Source organism: Capricornis sumatraensis, chromosome 2 (assembly GCF_032405125.1).
Source record: "Capricornis sumatraensis isolate serow.1 chromosome 2, serow.2, whole genome shotgun sequence".
In the NCBI taxonomy this organism is placed as follows: domain Eukaryota; kingdom Metazoa; phylum Chordata; class Mammalia; order Artiodactyla; family Bovidae; genus Capricornis; species Capricornis sumatraensis.
The window spans coordinates 92192560-92213168 of NC_091070.1; the positions used below are offsets into that span (position 1 = coordinate 92192560).

Consider the following 20609-nt stretch of genomic DNA (forward strand, 5'->3'; position numbering starts at 1 on the left):
CCGCTTAGAAATATCAGCACAGACTTTAGAGACATTTGGGCTGGAACTAAAGACATATATACGTGAATTTCATTTTAAGCTGTTAGGTAGACATTTGCTAATATATTAACATAAGTATGGTACCTGCACACTGCTTCTGCATCGAAGTTTCGAGTCTGTCTGTGATCGATTACAATAATCTCATGATGTTTATCTAGAAAGCATTCCAGGGCTGACTCTGGAGTCCGAGCAATATTGCAGCTGTAACCGGCTCTGTCACAGGCCCACCAGAATCCATCACTCTGACTATCTTCCTTTGCAAAGATGAGCAAAACCTGAAACAGACAGAAAAGAGGATCTTGACAGGAGTCAGCATCCTTAGAGACGACTGAAAGCAGAGAGACATGATGCTGGTTGAGGGTGCAGCCTCTGGAGAGAAGCCACCTGGGTTCAAATCCCAGCTGGTCCCCTGGTTCCTGGGGGTCTCTGAACAAGGCAGAGCATCTCCAGCCTACAGCTTCCCCAATATCAGATGTGCTAAAAACAGTGCCGTGTAAGCTAGCTGGGAGGCCTGAGTGAGCACAGAAGACAAGCTCCACCACTGTTGGTGGCTGCTACCCATTTATGATTTCCTAAGTGGCTCTGTCTTCAAATGGACTGATCAGTAAAACGGCAACAGGCCCATCAACATAGGTTAGCCTGTGGTTCCCACGTACATGTATTTGGGGGCAACAGGCCCATCAACATAGGTTAGCCTGTGGTTCCCACGTACATGTATTTGGGGTCAGGGCAGTTGGGGTTTGCCTGAGGTACCTAGAAGCCGCCTCTCCAAACTTAGCATGTAAATCTTTACAGACGCAAAAGGGATGGGAACTCAAAACATCCTCAAAAACTAGTTGCAACATCCAGCACTTGCTGAATCTGGAAAGAACAGTCATGAAATGTGAAGCTACTGGAGCCAAGGTGAGGAAGCAGGCCTCTTTTTTTCTTCACGGGCAAGTGCAGCCCCACTCCCTGGAAAGAAGACGGCAATGCTTACCACCACCCACGTGCCCTCATCATTCCCTGGGCGCTGGAACCCTGATCCCCTGGGGGCCACAACGCCAGAGATGGCTACACCAGCACCTGAGCTTGTTCATTTGTTTGTTTATGGTCTCCCTTCCCCACTAGAATTGAGTTTGGGGCAGGGAAGACCTGCCTGACTTGCTCCTGCTGTGACCCTCTGCCGGGGCAGCACTTGGTACCTGAGTGACTGGATGACTGCGCACAGGGTTTCTGTAAAACGCAAGAGGGCTTTTACTGTCAACTGGAGTAAGACTATGTCACGGCAACAGACTGAATAAGAAGTACATATATTAATAGTCTCCGGATACTGATAAGCATTTAACATTCTTCACCATTCAGTTCTCATTTAAACAATTACGAACAGAAGGGAAGTTTCTGGTCCTTTAAGCCCAGAGTCAATACCAATCTTCACAATGAAAGGGTGAATGTGTTCCACTTAAAATCAGAAAGAAGACAAATTGATCAATAATTACCACTACATTTTAAAAAATCCTTCACTAACTGAAAACTGACAATATACACAATACCGAAAATAACAGTATGATGACTCTCATGGTTCCATCACCCAGTTTCAGCAGTAAGCAGCTCCTGGCCAATGGACCTCAATGCTTTCCCTACCCACTTTCCAACTCTTGTATTAGTTTACAGCAAAGCCCACATATTTCACCCGTATGCATCTATTAAAGAAAAAAAAACTTTTCTAAAAAGAGAAAACCACAACACCATTTTATACCTGCTGCTGCTGCTGCTAAGTCGCTTCAGTCGTGTCCGACTCTGTGCAACCCCATGGACGGCAGCCCACCAGGCACCCCTGTCCCTGGGATTCTCCAGGCAAGAACACTGGAGTGGGTCGTCATTTAATAATCCTTTATCATTTAACATCTGAATGCATCATAAATGTCAGTTGTTCTACACTGCTTGAATCATTTCCTGTTTTCTCAAATACCATGATTCCAGAAGAGAAATCACGTTTTTCAGCATGATTTTGATATTTTCTTTCAGCACATGGCTTGAAATCACATGCCAGTAACACATGAGGCAGCTACCCTTCTTCATGGCTCACCGTGGGCAAGGGTCTGTCAGTCCTCAGGCCAGGCTATCCCCCAGAACCTTTGCTACAGACCTACCCCTGGAAAGAAGTGGGAGGCAGCTCTTCCAAGGGAAGCGAGGGACGCAGCCTTCCGGATCTTGCTAGTGAAAAGAAAGCCTTCAAATGGAACTATTAACAATGGAGCTACAGTGAAAAAAATCAGGTAGAATAAATTGGTTTGTACAAAAAGTCACCGGCCTTTAACTTGATGTAGCTGTGGTATTAGCATGAGAAACTCAATATGCAAAGGCTAAACGTCAGGGAAGGTGACTGAACCTCTTGTCCCATCTGTCTGGCTGAATAATGATTGCTAAGCAAGAACCTCAACACTTTATGTTTCCTTTATACATTTATGCCTCAGTATTTAACTAATGCTTCCCTAGTGGCTCAGTGGTGAAGAGTCCGCCTGCAATGCAGGAGACATGAGTTGGACCCCTGGGTGAGGAAGATCCCCCAGAGAAGGAAATGGCTACCCACTCCAATATTCTCGCCTGGGAAATCTCATGGACAGAGGAGACTGACGGTCTAGAGTCTACGGGGTTGCAAAAGAGTCGAACATGACTTAGCAACTAAACAACAACATTTGACTAATGCAATAAGACCCTAACTGTATCCCCATATTGGCCACGGATACAGGTGCTAATCTCTGATGTCTTATGTGTCCTTAAAAGACTGGAGTGCTCCACTCTTGGAAAAATAATGTCATTATTCAAATATTCTTGAGCACCTACTATGTGTAGACATGATTTTTTATTGCTTAGAGTATGCTAACAAAATAAATATGACCTCTTGACCTCAAACGACAGGCATAATAAATAAACAAATGATATGGAATGCTGAAAGTGGTAAGTGCTAGGTGAAACAGTAGAGGCTGCTGGGAGCAGTATTAAGTAGGGTGCTTAGGGTAAGCCTCACCGAGGAAGTGACATATGAGCAGATGCCCAAAGAAGATGGAAAAGTCAAAATGACCACTGGAGATAAATCATCCCACAAAGAGGGAACAGACCCACTGGTCCCTTCAGCGGGATGCATGGCTGATGCGTTCAAGAACTGCAAGGAAGCCAGTGTGACGGGGGGGAGGGCAAAAGAGAGGGACAGGAAGTGGAGGTCACAGCAGAGGGCTCCGTTGTGTAATGCCTTGTAGCCACTTTGGGAAGTTATGCTGGATTTCACATGGAAACTTACAAACCAACTGAACATGTAGGGACTTGTATTAATCACGCCTTAATTTTTTTTTTTTTTTATTTGGCTGTGTTGGGTCTTAGTTGTGGCATTCGGGATCTTAAGTGGCGGCATGTGAACTCTTAGCTGTGGCATGTGGGATCTAGTTCCCTGACCAGGGGTCAAACCTGAGCCCCCTGCATTGGGAGTGCAGAGTCTCAGCCAGGTTAGCCTCTGCATTTCTAATGCTTTGATGTCTGGAGCCTTGCTGACTCTGGAGAGATGCCCCTGAGGGCTAGCCAGTTCTCCGATGCCTAGAGAAAGCCACGGACTTGCCTAGGAATGCATTTTCCATATGCAAACCAATCCAGAGTGGGCTCCTACCACCCCTACCACTCGCTAACCCTCTGGACCACTATCTACCTGTCCTAAGTCACTCCAGGGCCAGGTACCAGGCAACTAGGGACAGTCCTTCTGCCCAACAGGTCTCATGAGTGATTCAGCCAGTCAAACCTGTCTACCCTGCCATCCCTGCCTCACCGCTTCGCACAGAGAGCATAACCACAGCCCCTGCCCACGCTTTGACCCTCACGCTCCAGCCGGCCTCTGTGCTTCCCTCTGTGGTCCCGCGCGGCCTGCCCCCTCCTCCCGGGAACTGTGAGGAATTAACTCTGTTTCAATGACAGTAGCTCCTATGCTGTTGGCTTCACCCTGCCTGATTAAATACTAAAGTCTACATACTGAAACAAGAATACTCATAAAAGTGCTCACTAGAAACATCTCTCTAGGTGCTATTCAAAATTCTTTCCATTTATAAAAGATTAATTCAGAAAGACTACTTTTCAATGATTCAATTCCTAAGCAAAGTGAAAATCTATGGCAATTAAAAAATATATATATTTTAAAGTACTATAGCCATGACATTGTTGTTAAGGTCTGCCTATCTGGAAAATTCTATTTTCTCTAGGAAGACGGCGAGTTACCAAAGTTATACTCTCTGCCCCTATCTCCTAGGCCACAGCTGGGATAATAATGTTGTTTTTGGGAATTTGAAATTTGAACAGAGAGACACAGAGGCTGAGAATTAGGACCCATGGGCCATTAATATAGAGAGATTGAAGGAAGAACCTCAAATTCCTTCTGTCAAAATACTCAGAAATGGCTGACTACCACCCTTTCTAAATCATGGCTTTCAATTCTTCCTTGGATTCTGGGGAAAAAAAATATACTAATATATTTCTTATTCATTTACTATTTTGTGAAAGGCAACTGTTACTCCAAACCAAAGAATGCTGCTGCTGCTGCTGCTAAGTTGCTTCAGTCGTGGCCAACTCTGCGACCCCGTAGACAGCAGCCCACCAGGCTCCCCCGTCCCTGGGACTCTCCAGGCAAGAATACTGGAGTGGGTTGCCATTTCCCTCTCCAATGCATGAAACCAAAGAATGCAACCCCTAAAAAACCTTATGTGATACAGTCCCTCTTCAAACTTATCATTTTATGTATCAGTATTTAGTTTCTTATTAAACATGTCAATGTGTAAATGTTTACCGACCATTCATTGAGGCAAATCCCTTAAAGTGATTTTTAAAGGGATGATTATTAAATGATTTTTATGTTTAAAATGATTTTTACAAAATAATTAATGAAAGCATATAGCCGAACTTGGGACTTCTCTGGCGGTCCTCTGCCTTCCAATGCAGAGGGCACAGGTTCAATCCCTGATCAGGGCACTAAGATCCCACATGCCGCACAGTGTGGGCAAAAAATGTAAATTAAAAAAAGGATATTGCTTTTTATTTATAGAGTAAAAGTAAACTCACTCTCACCTGCTCTAAATAGTATGTGGAACATTCCTTTGAAGAATACTTTTGTTGATCTCTCGCATAAGATATAAGACCTGGGAGGAAGAAGCTGATGGAGACAGCCAGACTCCAGTGTCCACCCCCGGGCCCAGGCAGGGGCACGTTCAGGTAAGCAGATAAGCATGAGGGGTGCACAGCTGGCCAGCAACCAAAGCCAGAGCGCGGGCAGGGCCTCCAGGGAAAGAGTCCACGCACAGCACAACGGGGAGAAGGAAGCAGTTTCGTTACACCAACCTCATGCGCGACTGCAAACCCAGCAGAAGAGAACTGAAAGCAACCCTGTGGTGAAGCCTGGGACAACGAGGAAACGCCTTCCTCTGGAGCAGGTCTTGGCCAGCTTGGGTTTTGTCCAGGATCGGAACACATACACAGGCAGTGCCCACTCTGCACGGTAGCGCCAGACCATACAAACGGCCATGCGAAGCAAACTGAATGAAGAATGGTCGCAACTACTGTTCTATGGCATTCAGAAATTTTGTCAAAACATACAAAAACTTTACCATTGGTTATAAGTGTACAGGGAAATGAAACATGTAAAACTAACACCTATCCAGTGCACTTTCTTTGAAACACTAGAAACTGAGACTCTGAAGTTTCTCCAGCTTACTGAGTAGTTTGCTCGCCTTCTTCCCGCTGTATAAACTATATGAGCCTCCTTATGCCTTGGTGAATTATAAACTCCTACGTCTGGATAAACTGCCAACATTTTATCCTCTGTACTTTCAATGTCATGAAATGTCCCGGAGTTCCTTTAATGAACGTGCAGTTTCCTGTTGGCATCACTTCATCTGTGATATTTCATCCTTTTCATCACAACCACTTTCTTCACTTAGCTCAATAAACTTGCGCTGAGACTAACATCCCCTGGCTACACGCTGGAATATCTCACTGGCAGCGCTGTGAGCCCTGCCAGCCAGCTTTCTCCTCTAGCTCCATTTACCCTGCCGTTTCACTTCTGGCATTGTCACCTTCCATTTCTTTACTATGCTTTCATTCCGGGCGGCCACCTTCCTCTTTCGATCATCAGCTTTTGAGTAATGTCATGTAGGTTATCAGAGAGAAATAAAGGGGCACACTTTGCTTGACCAGAGACTGTGAAACAAGCCTTGAGATTGTCACTGTCCAGGCTGCACATCTGTCTCTGATCATGCTGCACATTTGTAATTTATGTAATGACTTGTGGACTGAAGACTATCAGAAAAGTTTGTAGCAACTTGATGCAGTTATCACAGTTCAAACACCAATGTGACTGCAATCTTTGTGACCAGGCATTAGTTAAACCTAGTCTGTGTATACTGAAACTGTGCAAAGTGAAGGCTACTTGTGTGTCCTGGGTGCTCAGTCGCTCAGTCATGTCTGACTCTTTGTGACCCCGTGGACCGTACCCTGCCAGGCTCCTCTATCCATGGGGATTCTCCAGGCAAGAACACTGAAGTGGGTTGCCATGCCTTCCTCCAGGGGATCTTCCTGACCCTGGGACTGAACCCATGTCTCTTGTGTCTCCTGCACTGCAGGCCGATTTTTTTATCTGCTGTGCCATTGGGGTATGGCTTTTCAAATGTAGCAATGAAAACCTCAAAATGTCAGGCTGGGCCTCCCTCGATTTCTACCTACATTTTTTGGAATTGCAAAGTTTAAATCATCTTTCAACCCAAGCCCGATTGACGAAGTAATGGATAACACAGGGCAGGGTCCAGGGAATAAGTGCGGGGGTCTGGTGTAAGAGATTGCAGAGGGGTAGCAGCCAGACAGCAGGTGACCTGGGGGGTGTCCTAGAGGCAATGACAGGAACAGGGACTATGACTCTCAGGAGTTTTCAGGGCAGGAAGGGACTCTGGGGGTGACCCACCATCACCCATTCAACAGATGAGGGCAGCAACTTCCCTGAGCAAAGCAGAGCTAGACCCATAATCCCCAGCTCCTCCTTCAGTGATCTTTCTGATGTCCCTGGGCTGTGTTGGAAGTATTATAACCATTCCTATGACATGTTTTATCAAGAAGGTCCGAAAAACTATCTTTCAGAGGACAGCAATAAGCTGTCTTTGACAGTTAAATGAGAATGAAACGATATAATCATGAAAAAGATGAAAAAAACAAACTCTAACTTTTCCTTAACTTGCAGACAGTGTACATGTTCATCATTATTAGTGTTCTTTCTAGAAAGGATATGCCTACATGTCTCCAAATGGATTGTCAATGTCCACAATTAAACATCTAATTTCCAGAACACTTGGTTTGGCTTTAAGCAAAAGCCAGGGAACAAGGAGCTCCTAAGAGTAGACCACGTGTATTAAGTGGTTACTGAACAACTGGCCAATGTGATCATAGGTGGGGTTGATTCATTTGGAGAAAACAGTTTGGGAGCTTTCCTTAAATGTCCCTAGGAAAGTGACGCTCATATACCTTGTCTAATACATCTTTTTGGTTATCTGATGTTGACTAAACTCTGAAATTTGTGTATACTGGAACTATGCAAAGTGAGGGCTTTTTCAAGTAGCTATAGTTTGATGAGAATTTAAGGGCCAGCCTACTGAAAGGACTTTAAATACACTACCTCATTTAGTAACCCTTTCACAAATCTTTCTTTGGAGGTGGGCATCATCCCTACTTACAGATGTGGGAACTGAGGTATGGAATGGTTAAGAGACACACCCAAGTCATCAGCTAACAAGATCTGAACTGTGGTTGACCTGAGCCTCAAGCTTGTATAATCATAAGTAACATGCTCTGATTTTACCCCCGAAATGCTGGAACCTAACAACTAAAATCCCTAACAACTCTGTGGTTCCGTGAAACTGGCTGGGTAGAGGACACTCCTGGTGCCAGCAATCAAGACAGACAGGAGAGAAGACGCTGACCACAGGGAGTTACTGAAGCTGAACGTTTCCATCACTCCATCACTTAATGTGTCAAGACCAGCTGCCCACAAGGCCAAAGGATTGCCAGATAAAGTCTCCAATATATAATGGTTCCGGGGGGGAAAATAAGATCCATGTCCTCACAATATGGAAGTATAAGTTTTAAAGGAAACTGCTGTCTTGCTGGGAGAATGCTCAGGTCACAGCAGTCAGGATCTGCTTCCAAGACCAGCTGCAAGGCTCAGTCTGAGGGGTGGGGGCGGCAGCAGTCTAAACAGAAATAATTCCACACACTGGAAAGTGAATACGCTCCAGGCATTGACAAAGGAAGGGCCTCTTGGTTTCCAGATGGCATCATGTTGATAAAAATCTATTGCCTCATAATATTCCCCCTACTTTTCTTTTTCGCCAAGACTGGAAAACATGCCCTGCCGTGAGTCACAGGCACTCACCCAGGAGAGCTGTCCTCTACACCTCTGCAAGGCACATTTGCCCACTCCACCCCGACAGTACTCCACCAGCCCACGTCACACTGCCTGGCCACCACATGGGAGCAAATTCCCCCCAGTGACCTCAGAAATGCACCCTCCAAAGCAACCACATCTTGGAATATGCTTGTCAAGTAAGTTCCTCCCAAGTCCTACGGGCTCCGGCTGACACAGTTAACATTTTCAGCAAGGCAGTGAAATTACAGAGCAGGTATTTTTTTTCTCCAAGAAATAAAATGTAAAAACTAAGATTCTAGGCCCTTTCTAAGACGGTTGCAATGACAGTATCAGAAGCACAAGAACACTTGATTAGATATCACTGCCCTTCCAGTGAGAATGTAAAAGACAATTGAAAAACCAGCCAGACTCCCTGGGCGGTCAGGGGTCAACCTGTGGCTCCCTTCCTCCGGATAACACCTGCTGTGGAGTCTTGAGCATATGGACTTGAACTGGATGGATCAGCGCCTAAAATTACGCTTGAATGAGACCCAGGAGTAAAAGCATCCTTAGTTCTAAGTTGAGCTTATTTTTTAAAAAAGAGTTTTCTTAATTATTCCGCCCCTCATTCAGAGAGGGACTCTTGACTACTTTTAGCTGCTGTCACAGGGCCCAAACACATGGGACAGGAATCAGGCAGGTACATGGTACCACTGGAACCATCCCACCTCTTATGCTGGCTGATGGATTCGTGGCATTAATTTTTTTAGCTACTATATTTCACAGCTTATGAGCACAAATTTAAAATGTTTTATTATGCTTCAACATACCAAATGTAAGTCCAAAATTACAGACAACTGAGGCTATTATAGAATATTTAAATACTGCAAAGGACTATATCATACTTCAGAGGACAGAAATATAGTATACTTGAGACTTCGTTACAAAATTTGACTGCTAAGCAAACATATTAAAAGTAATTTAAGGAAAACCGCTAAAGTAGGAGACTAACTTAAACCTTCTAAAACAGAGAAAGTAAAAAGGTAATTTTTTGAAAACCATTTTAACAAAGAGTAGAAACAAGGGGAAAAGGGGAATAAAATAGAAAATACAAAAGGAGACTAATTATGTCAGTAATCACACTCAATATAACCAGATTAAACTTACTTATTAAAGTTATTTATCAGAATAGGTTTTAGAAAATTAAAACTATGTGTTCCGTATAAGAGGGACATTGAACATAAAGTTATAAATAAAACTGACAGTGAAAAGATACAAAAAGGTATATCAGGAAAACATTAACTAAAGAAACCATATTACCAACAAATAAAATATAAATTAAGGTAGAAGTTTAAAGAGGGACAAAATATAAAAGCATCAGTTATCAAGAACATACACAAATCTAGAACTTGGATACAGATTAACACGGCAGATTCAAAACATCAGAAAATATTTTAAAAAATATTGAGGCTACTGACATATCCATTACAACAGAAACTGACACAACACAGAAAGTTAAGATAGAAGTGGTTTGAATAGCATCATTAATAAAGGTGAATTAATTTCACAGATATAGAAGCCTGTCTTCCAGAAACAGGAATATATCTTCTTAAAAGTTTTGTGTGGAAAATTTAATAACTGGCTACATTACTTACTGGCTGCCAAACAAGTTGCAACAAGTATCAAAGAATCAGTAACAAAGGCATCAAGTGATAATTCAGTGGAGCAAGGAATAGTCATTTCAACAAATAGAGCTAGAATAATGGGGCTTCCCGGGGTGGCTCAGTCAGTAAAGAATTCGTCTGCAATGCAGGAGACCCAGGTTTGATCCCTAGGTTGGGAAGATCCCCTGGAGGAGGAAATGGCTTCTCACTCCAGTATTCTTGCCTGGAGAATCCCCTGGACAGAGGAGCCTGCAGGGCTACAGTCCACGAGGTCCCAAGAGCTGGACGTGACTTAGCGACTAAAGCACCACCACCATCCAGTATGGAGAGGGAAGGAGCCTTAACCTCTTTACTACACCATACCTAAAAGGGAACTTGAGTTATAGATCTAAATTAAAATTTAACAACAAAGTTCCCAGAAGAAAACAAGTAATCTTCAACCTGGGATTAAAGATGATAGTAATAGTGAAACTCTAGATATGGGTTTAGAAGAAAATATTCTCAAAATTTGACAGAGGACTTGGACAAGAATATGTAAAGAATTACCACAACGCACTAATTTTTAAAAAGTCAACCCAACTAAAAAGGAGCCGAAGACTTAACTAAACATTCATACAAGATTTTTCAAATGGCCAAGCAGCAAATTAAGAATTGGCCTAACATTATGAGTCATGGAGAAATGCAAATTATGTTACCATAAGTCAGTGCTACTCACCTAGTAGATGAGCTGAAATTAGAAGACTGAGACATATATTACCAAGGATTTGGAGTAATCAGAACTCACACCGCTTATAGAAGTGCAAAATGGTAGAGCTTTAAGAAAAGATCTGCATATATCTTATAAAACTAAACACAGATCTGGATGTATCTTATAAAACTAAATACACTTGTTTTGAAGGTTCAAGAGGACATTAGGCAAATAGTAAAAGGCATTCAGATTGGGAAGAAAGTAGTAATGATTTGATTTTGTATATAGAAAACCTTTAAAAATTCACAAAAATATAAAAGCTAATAAGTTCAGCAAGATTGCAAGGTACAAGAACAACATACAAAAATAAATTTTGTTTCTATATATTAACAATGAACCCAAAATGAAAGTGAGGAAACAATTCCATTTGCCATAGTACCAAGTAAATAAAATATTTCAGGAATAAATATAACAAAAATAGGAAACACATTCACTAAAAACTACAAGACAGTGATGAAAAAATTAAAGAAAATCTAAATAAACAGAAAAACATATTAATGGATTAGAAGACTAAATGGTTAATATAGCAATAGTCCCCAAACTGATCTACAGATTTATTGCAATCACTATCAAAATCCCAGCTGGTCCTCCCCTCCCCAAATTAACAAGTTGGTCTTGAAAATGGTAGGAAGATGCAAGGGACTCAGCAAAAACAATCTTAAAAAATAAGAAAGGGGATTCACACTTCAAAGCTACAGAAATCAAAGCAGTGTGTACAGACATATATCAGTGAAATAGACTTGAGAATCCAGAAATAAACCTTCACAATTAAAGCCATATGATTTTAGGAAACGGTACCAAGACAACTCCACGGTGGAAGGAACATTCTTTTTAACAAATGCTGCTGCACAACCAGACATCCATATGCAAAAGAATGAAGCCCTACCTCACACCATATACAAAAATTAAGTCAAAATGGATCAGAGAGCTAACTCGTAAAATTACAAAACTCTTGGAAAAAAACAAAGGAGTAAATCTTTGCTACCTTAGATTAGGTGACAGATTCTTAGGTATCACACTAAATGATGAAAAAAAAATTTCAGAATGATGACTACTGCATGACAATTTCAAATAAAATTTAAGTTATTCAAAACAAAGTGTTAATGGATACACAGATATGCAGAAGACATACACAAATATCCATCATAGTCAATCTCCAAACAGTGGTTACTTTTAAGGAAGAGAGAGGAGGGCAAAGGGAAACAATAGAGTTTCTAAAGTATCTGTAATCTCTTGTTTCTAAAATGAGCTCAAACAAATAGGACATCCTTGATAAAATAAATTTATCATACTTGGTAAAATTTGCATATTTGATAAAAGTGGGTATGGGGAGACACATGTACTTTTATGAGTATTTGAAACACTTCACATTTTAACAAACATAACAAAAATCACAGTATTTTAAAAGAATGAGATGTCCTTATCATGAGCATTCATTGCCAGTAGAGCACAGGGTGAAAAATGAAGGTAAACTAAGTTAACTGATCTGAAACCACATGAATTCCAAGAAAGAGTGTGGATATTACTTTGGGAATAAATACTGATATCAGAACCTTTGTCACTGCCTTTATTCAAAATGGACTACAAAGTCCCATGCCCCTAGGATGAATACTGGAATTTTCCACTTGTTTGTATTCTATATAAATAGTTGGGGCTTATGTTTATTTTAATAAATTCTCACTCCCTCTCTCTCTGCTCCTAAATTTGTTTCATCCAGTTTTCCCAAACTTAAATCTCTTGTTTCACTCCCCCTGCCCCAGATTTGCATTTCCTTTTCCAAGAAACACTAAGCTGTTTTCTTTCCCAATCGCTCATAAATCAAACAGTGCATTTCTCTGGTTGGTTTTTCACTTTCATCTACATGTTAACTGGTTTGTTTACATGTTTCCTGCATGTTTACTTGTCGGGAGCGCAGAACAAACGGGTGCTAAAACGCGACAGTTTCACAAGGAGAAAGGTGGCCCACGTAGGCCTTAGCAGGAAGATGCAGACGTAGATGAGGCCCTAACACACCCCTCTCAGACCTGTCTCCCACAGGGTGCCCGTGAAGCTGGAGGGGCTGTGGGGAGGACACAGTCGCTGTCAGTTAGAGGGAAGTTAGTGCGCAGTTAGGCCCTTCTCTCCCTGTAGATGGTAGCCTTGGTGTCTAAGAGCCCAGTAGGCTGCCTGGCCCAAGACACACAGGACAACAGTTATCATCCCTGAGCACCTTCCGCTGCCAGGCAGTGTCCCAAGCACTTGATGGTTATTTCACTGAACTTCGGAAACTCATAATTTCCTAAGAGGGAGGCATCACCATCTCCACGTTACAGACTTCTTTACTGGGTAGAGAAGTGAAGCAATACATCCAAGGTCACACAGCTGGAAAGGGCAGATCCAGGGTTCCCATCCAGCTGCGGCTCATGGCAAAGCCTGCCCTTTACCGCTCATGGCTTCTTCTCTTTCCAGCTGCAGGAGCGGCATGTAGAATAGACACGTTTTTTTGGTGAAGCATTGTAGTTCCTTACAACCCACCATGCAATCAATTTACCTATCATATCATACTCCAAATGGGGTAGTGTTTTCTTCAAGAAACCAATCTGATATGTCAAGTATGACATTAATAAAAACAAGTGTTTGCACACAGACACACACACACACACACACACACACACACACCCATGTATGGATGCCTGGGTGTGCATCTCAGAGCAAGGGTGGCATCTGCTGTAGATGAGGCGAGCCCCTCAGATGGGGCTCCTATAACTACTTCTCTGTAAACCGAGCCCCTAAGAGGAACAGAGGTGTACCTGGATAGGATCCTGTGTCAATCTCATGGGCCCGATGCGTACCTCCGCAGAAGAAACCTGCTAAAAAAAAAAAAAAAAAAAAACAAGAAAAAAGCACGTGAGATGTGTTGAGTCACAAGATACAGGAATTGACACATTTTTCCTGACACTGGATATTATATCATGCTCCTCTGCCGCTAAATAAAAGGATCCAAGTTAATGACATGGAGACAGTTGCTAAAACATCCTGTACAATACAGTTCTGATTTTGTAAAAGTACACATACATTTATATGCTTTGAAATGTCTGGGAGGATATATCCCCAAATGCTAACTGGTGGGATTTCAGGTTATTTTTCTTTTAAGTGTATGGCTTTTTACAATAAGCACTTATTATTCCTTACTCTTTCTATGGGAGAAAAAATGGATTATTTACTGAGCACCTACTATGCTGCACATGGTGCCAGGCTGTTACTCCTCTGAAATTTCTAAAGAGTAAAAATTTCTCTCATATGTGGAAGCTAAAGCATTTCGATGGTTTTAACAGCTTTTCCCATATTGAGATCTTATTTTTTATCTTCATGTTTTAATGTAAGGAATACACAGCTCACTCTTATCTGTGTGGATCATGACTAAATTATCCATTTCAGTTGCACTTCCTCAAATGAAATGAGTGACCCCACACCACAACTGCAAGAAGCTGAACTCTGCCCCACGACGCCAGGAACGAGCCTGGGTGCTCACTGGCCCACACCACACAACTGCCTTTGGCTGCAAGCAGAGAGCAGAGACGTATCTTCATTTTAAACTACTGGACTGAAGGTTCTGCCTCATCTCCATGGGTCCAGATGTGTTCTTCTCTAAGAGGATGCAGTGTTCTGCCTCTGCTTGGCAGCTTTTCCTGCAATCAACACACTAGCTTGGCCCCCGTGAGTCGGATGGGACACCTTCAGAGTTCACAGGAGTCATCACAGGGACCCGAGGGTCAGAGGAGGCTTTATCAGGTAAACGACAAGGCAGAACTTTCTTTAAATTAGACTTTGAAGACTAAATACCTCCCTTTCTTGCCCTTTAACTTTCGGTGGGCATGGTGTGAATCTTCTCCAACGCCTGACCATGAACTGCCAACATTCTGCAGTCCATGGGGTCGCGAAGAGTCGGACATGGTCGAGTGACTGAACTGAACTGAGGCAGAGCTACATCCTGCAAGGTATCTATACTGATACCCGGGCCCAGCATGCGTGTGCAGCCCCAGAATCGACTGGAAGAGGAGTGTCACCAGGCTTCCTGCATCACTGGGACTCTGGCCCCCTATGCAGCTTCACCCTGAGAGCAGTTTTGCTTGTTTTTGGTCTAAAAGAGACACGCCTCTTCAAAAATAGTGCAACTGCCAGAATCCTACTAAAAAGTTAATGATTAAGAAGTGAAACCAGCTTGGTACAGACAGATAGATCTGATTGATAACCTAAGCTATCTCTGCACTCTCTGTGATGTCTGCTGGGTAGACTGCCTCTACCACACACAGGAACCCCCCTCCCAACAAGGCCTCCTGTGGTTGTTCCAGCAAAACTGGCCCTGAAGAGGGACACCCAGGGACGGAAGATAGATAAAGTGAGAAATCAACAAGAGTTTAAAAGGAATAAAATAAAGTGACTCACATTGGAAGGCTAAGGGATTGAGGGAAGAGCAGAGACTGTCCCCTAAATGCACACACGCCTACATACTCTGAAGGAACCAAGATGGGCATGAGGTCATTAAATGGGCCATCTTCAACTCTGCCAGGAAAGCACGTGATGACTTTGGGAGCCCCATGGCCCCAGCCCTGAGCTGAGCCCTTTCATGTGAGCGACCTTGGCAAGAGGCAGGCCACGGCCACTGAGCAACTGCACGGAGATTCAGGAGCAACCCTCAACTTAGAAGATCTTTTTCTTGCTGTCAGATAGGAAAGGCCCTCCAGCTTTCTCCAGAGCCACAAGAGTTCCCTGCCTGCATCCAGCATGGTAACCTCTACCTAACCCAGGTTGGCTGGAGGCTGGCATCTGAGGCCGAGCCTGGCAGAGGCCTGGCAGCATTGCTGAGCTCCAAGGCGTCTCTCTCCCATCTCCACCCAGCCCCACCCCCAGCCCCACGTCCCTGGGCCGCCTCCCTGGGAACACAGGTCGCCCTTGGCACCAGCCTGGAGGCCTCTGCGTCTGTAGCCAATGTCTGTGTAGCCGAGCCAAGATTCTCTACTTCAGAGATTGAACTGTAAGCAACTGCAGATACACAGATCCTCAGTTAGCATATTAGCTCTGATTCCAGGAAGTCACCACATTTGCCAAGGACACAGAAGCAAGAAGGAGGTGGGGTCATGGGTATTACAATTCCAGCTCTGAAGAGGAGAGGAGGAGAGGAGAGACACACTTCCTAGCCACCTCAACCACACGCTCTCCCCTCTGCCTCACGAGGAAGCTCTGCTGGCCAATGGTGCACTCCTAATAGTCCAATATTAACAGTGTGTCAAATACGCGTGTGCACACGCGAGCGCACGGTCACCTACACACATACGTGTAGACACGTAGCAGGGTCACCAGTTCACACTCAGATGAGTTGGCTCTTCAGGAAAATAGAAAAGTCCTATTTTTTAGCATTTGCTGATTCTATGATGTAAATACTTTCATCTTGGCTGAAATCAAGCCAGTAACCTAGGTCCCTGAACATGCAACTGGGAGTATGCCTTTTCATTCTGAGAGAGTCTGTGAGAGAGACACTCTTTCAGACTTGGCTGATGTGCCCATTTCTATCATTGGCTTTTGTTGGAAAGTTTGGTGAGATACAGAATTCTGATTGGTAGACACTGCGCCTCAGGCTTTGAGGTTGAGAGAAACGAGATCATCTTTCTGGCTTTGAAGGTTAGGGAGACCAAAGACTCTGATGCTGGGAAAGATTGAGGGCAGGAGAAGTGGATGACAGAGGATGACATGGTTGGATGGCATCACTGACTTGATGGAGATGAGTTTGAGCAAGCTCCGGGAGTTGGTGAGGGACAGGGGAGCCCGGCGTGCTGCACTCCATGGGGTCGCAAAGACTCGGACATGACTGAGCAACGGAATGACAACAGCGAAGATCGAAGAAGGATGGAAACAAGTGGGTCATGGATGGGAAGAAGAGACCAGGGCTGGGAGAGGAAATTCCAGACACGGGAACACCGAAAGCAGGCACAGAAGCAAGAATGCAAAGATGCTTGTGGGGAAGACGACACGGGTCTAGAGAAACTGGATTTCAGAGCGTGACGGGGAAGACTATGTTGGGGTCAGATCCTTAAAAGGATTTTGGAAAGGAAATCCCTTTTGATTCTGTAGGCACCAACCACACAGCAGGCTTTGAGGGGAGAATTACCAGGATCAGATGTATGAATTGGGAGGAAAAAAGAAAAGTTTGGTTTTCCCACTTTCTGGATAGTCAAGAACAGAGATTTAGCAAACACGAAACAAAGACACTGCTATGAGTAGGAAACAGTGTCAGCAGTGAAAACAAATGGGGAAAATGTACCACAATGATTAAGAAAAAAAAAATTACCCCCAGTCCCCACACAGCTTGGACTCATTTCAAAGGAGAGGGAACTCCCAGGAAGAAAACCAGCTGGTGCAGGGCAAACAGACGAGAGAATGAGTCTGGGAAGAAATCAAGGCCATTCACGTGGCCGGGCCGTCACCATAGCACACACTCTGCCACGGGCATCCACAGTTCTCGGCAGCTTCAGGAATAGTGTTAAAGAATTTGGATTCTGATTTTAGAGCTCCCCTCCAACAAGGAGGAGGAGAGAATTCAGGCCAAATGGTTGACCTGGAAAGGCCTTCTTCCCACATCTGCTCCGCTGACGCCTGCTCAGGGGCCACTCACGTGCCCCCAACTCCCGGGAGGCCGTCGAGGCCCAGCTGCACCCCTGCAAGACTCAACACTCTCTGCTCAGCTCCTCCCGTGCTTCAGGGCACTAATCTTACTACCGGTTAAAATATCTTTCTCCTGGGAAAGGTTGTGAGTGTCTTGAAGGACACAGACATTGTTTTTTTTCCCACAGTTTTGTCCCCAGCATCTAGAAAGTGCTCAGTCAAGGCTGGTGCTCAATAAATAAGTGGCCCTGACCTAAACTGCCTAAGATCACATAGATTTGAAGTAACGGAGTCAGGACTGAGACTCCATTTTTCCTGACTCCCAGTGCGCTGCTCTTTGATTGTGCTCCACATTGTAAAGCCTCAGTTCTGACTGCACTCCCCATATTTCTCCTATGGGTTTCTGGACTCTGTTCCAGTTTTGCAGATGGATCCAACACCTGGTGATTCCCTGCTCACACCCCAGGAGCCTGAGCTGCTGCTAACAGGGCTGCCACCGGGATGAAGAAGCAAAAGCAGAGTGTTGTGTGTCTGTCTGGGGCGGGTACCGATCTTCCCATAGCTTCTGTCTTCCGAAACAAGCTCAGAGCCTGAATCCTCCCCACTTCAGCAACTCCTTGGGAATCCCATCCTCCCCGCCACCTGCAGGACTGAGTGTCCATGCACAGGTGAATACACACACATAGCTCAGGGCCAAACCAACTTCATTTCACAAAAAGGGGGCTTCATTGTAAAGATCATTTTTACTTTTCAATGCCCTTAATCAATTCTGCCTGCTGCCCTGTTGGCTCTAATTTTAAAATAGTATTTACATCTCTAAAGGGGTCCTCTTTATTTATTTTTGGGGGCTCCAAAATCACTGCAGATGGTGACTACAGACATGAAACTAAAAGACGCTTGCTCCTTGGAAGAAAAGTTATGACCAACCTAGACAGCATATTAAAAAGCAGAGACATTACTTTGCCAATGAAAGTCCATCTAGTCAAAGCTATGGTTTTTCCAGTAGTCTTGTATGAATGTGAGAGTTGGACTATAAAGAAAGCTGAGTGCCAAAGAATTGATGCTTTTGAACTGTGGTGTTGGAGAAGACTCTTGAGAGTCCCTTGGACTGCAAAGAGATCCAACTAGTCCATCCTAAAGGAAGTCAACCCTGAATATTCACTGGAAGGACCGATGCTGGAGCTGAAGCTCCAATACTTTGGCCACCTGATGCGAAGAGCTGACTCATTGGAAAAGACCCTGATGCTGGGAAAGACTGAAGGCAGGAGGAGAAGGGGACAACAGAGGATGAGATAGTTGGATGACATCACCTACACGATGGACATGAGTTTGAGAAAATTCAGGGAGTTGGCGATGGACAGGGAGGCCTGGCGTGCTGCAGTCCATGGGGTCGCAAAGAGTCTAATATAGCTGAGCAACTGAACTGAACTGAACTAGAAGGGAAGCCCTGTCTTCACTCCATTCCCAGGCCAAACGTCTTTCTTTACTCCTCTGACCCATGGGAAGCCAAAGGTTGTATTTGACTCGTGCCTTTTAAATGAACCGAGGCCTGCCCTCTGGCTTCTGGTCAGAAAGGCACCAGCACTGCAGGGTCCACAGGCCCAGCCCTGCCCCAGCCTGGGAACCCCTGGCTTGTCCTACCTCCCTTCCCTGGCCCACTGTCCTCCAAACATCTAGAATGCTTCTTTGCTCCTTCTGTCTCTTTTCAGCCACAGGCCCGGATGATCAGCCTGACCTCACGCCAACCTCCAGCCTTCACTGTGCTTTGATTCGAGCCACGTTCCACTGCCTTGTGGACCTTTCTGAGTCCAGTAGGTGGTCTCAGCCCTCCCTTGCCCTTTCTGCCTCCAATTCTCTGACCTGAAGTTCTCAACCTGGACTTCCTAGTAGAAGTATCTGAAGAACTTTTAAAATATATTAGTGCCTGGGTCCTACTTCAAACCAAGAGACTTAGCATCTCCCCATGCGTGGATGGGGCCCGTGCATTAATCTCCATGGCAACCAGATTTGAGAACCACTAGTCTATTCTTCCAAGCAGACACATCTGTTGTTAACTTCAGATGCTCTTACATATTCATTATGCAACAGATATCAACGGAGTACTTAGCTGGCAGAAGGCACCAAAGTCTGCCTGGACTCAGCCATCATGCTTGAACCCAGACACCCACAGGGTTTTTTCCAGATAACCCACTCCAAAAATACAAGATGACCACTTAGGTAAGACGAAGATACAGTCCTTCATGTTTGATGATTCTGCCACCCTAACAGTATCCCTGGACATTTCTGGTGGCTCCGTGGTAAAGAATCCACCTGTCAGGCAGCAGATGCGGGTTCGATCCCTGGGTCAGGAAGATCCCCTGGAGAAGGAAATGGCAGCCCACTACAGTATTCTTGCCTGGGAAATCCCACGGACAGGGGATCCTGGTGGGCTACAGTCCACAGGGCTGTAAACGGTTGGACACGACTTAGTGACTAAACACCAACAGGATCCCTAAATTAGAATCAAAATTTAAAAAATGTCATAGTCTTTTTTTGTTACACACACACACACTATATATATGGAAGATTACTCATAGTCATGAGATACTCACAGTCAGTGACAGATCTACCAACTTTGTACTTAATGCTCTGCTGTTTGGAATATTAATTTGGCAGTGTAAGGTTTTATCACAAAAATACAGACATACAAATGTCTACTATCAAAATATACAGCCATAAAAGAAAAGATCCATCTGGCTTTAAAATTTTAACCTCCTATTCACCAAAAGTAAAAGCAAAAAACTTTAATAAAACAGAAAAAAAGAGAGGTGCTAGTTTGAGAAGTCGCTTCAGTCGTGTCCAACTCTGTGCGACCCGCATGGACTGCAGTCCACCAGGCTCCTCTGTCCCTGGGATTCTCCAGGCAAGAACACTGGAGTGGGTTGCCATTTCCTTCCCCAATGCAGGAAAGTGAAAAGTGAAAGTGAAGTCGCTCAGTTGTGCCCAACTTGGAGTGACCCCATGGACGGCAGCCCACCAGGCTCCTCCGTCCATGGGGTCGCACAGAGTCGGACACGACTGAAGCGACTTAGCAGCAGCAGCAATTTGAGAAATGACATCTACAATATAGGAAACCAAC

The 20609-nt window shown here is 44.3% G+C and overlaps 1 protein-coding gene across 9 annotated transcripts in view; it reads right to left on the reverse strand.

The window, feature by feature from the left end:
• Positions 1 to 20609, reverse strand: part of PDE8B (phosphodiesterase 8B) — a 223023-nt gene that overhangs the window by 97690 nt on the left and 104724 nt on the right. For 6 of the 9 annotated variants that reach the window (XM_068965373.1, XM_068965370.1, XM_068965372.1 and 3 more), the window contains exons 2-3: positions 13642 to 13701; positions 124 to 314 (exon numbers count right to left, since the gene is read on the reverse strand). In XM_068965373.1, the coding sequence (XP_068821474.1) occupies positions 124 to 314; positions 13642 to 13701 (251 nt within the window). The remainder of the gene's footprint in view (positions 1 to 123; positions 315 to 13641; positions 13702 to 20609) is intronic. The other 3 variants (XM_068965374.1, XM_068965367.1, XM_068965369.1) reach the window with 2 other exon arrangements.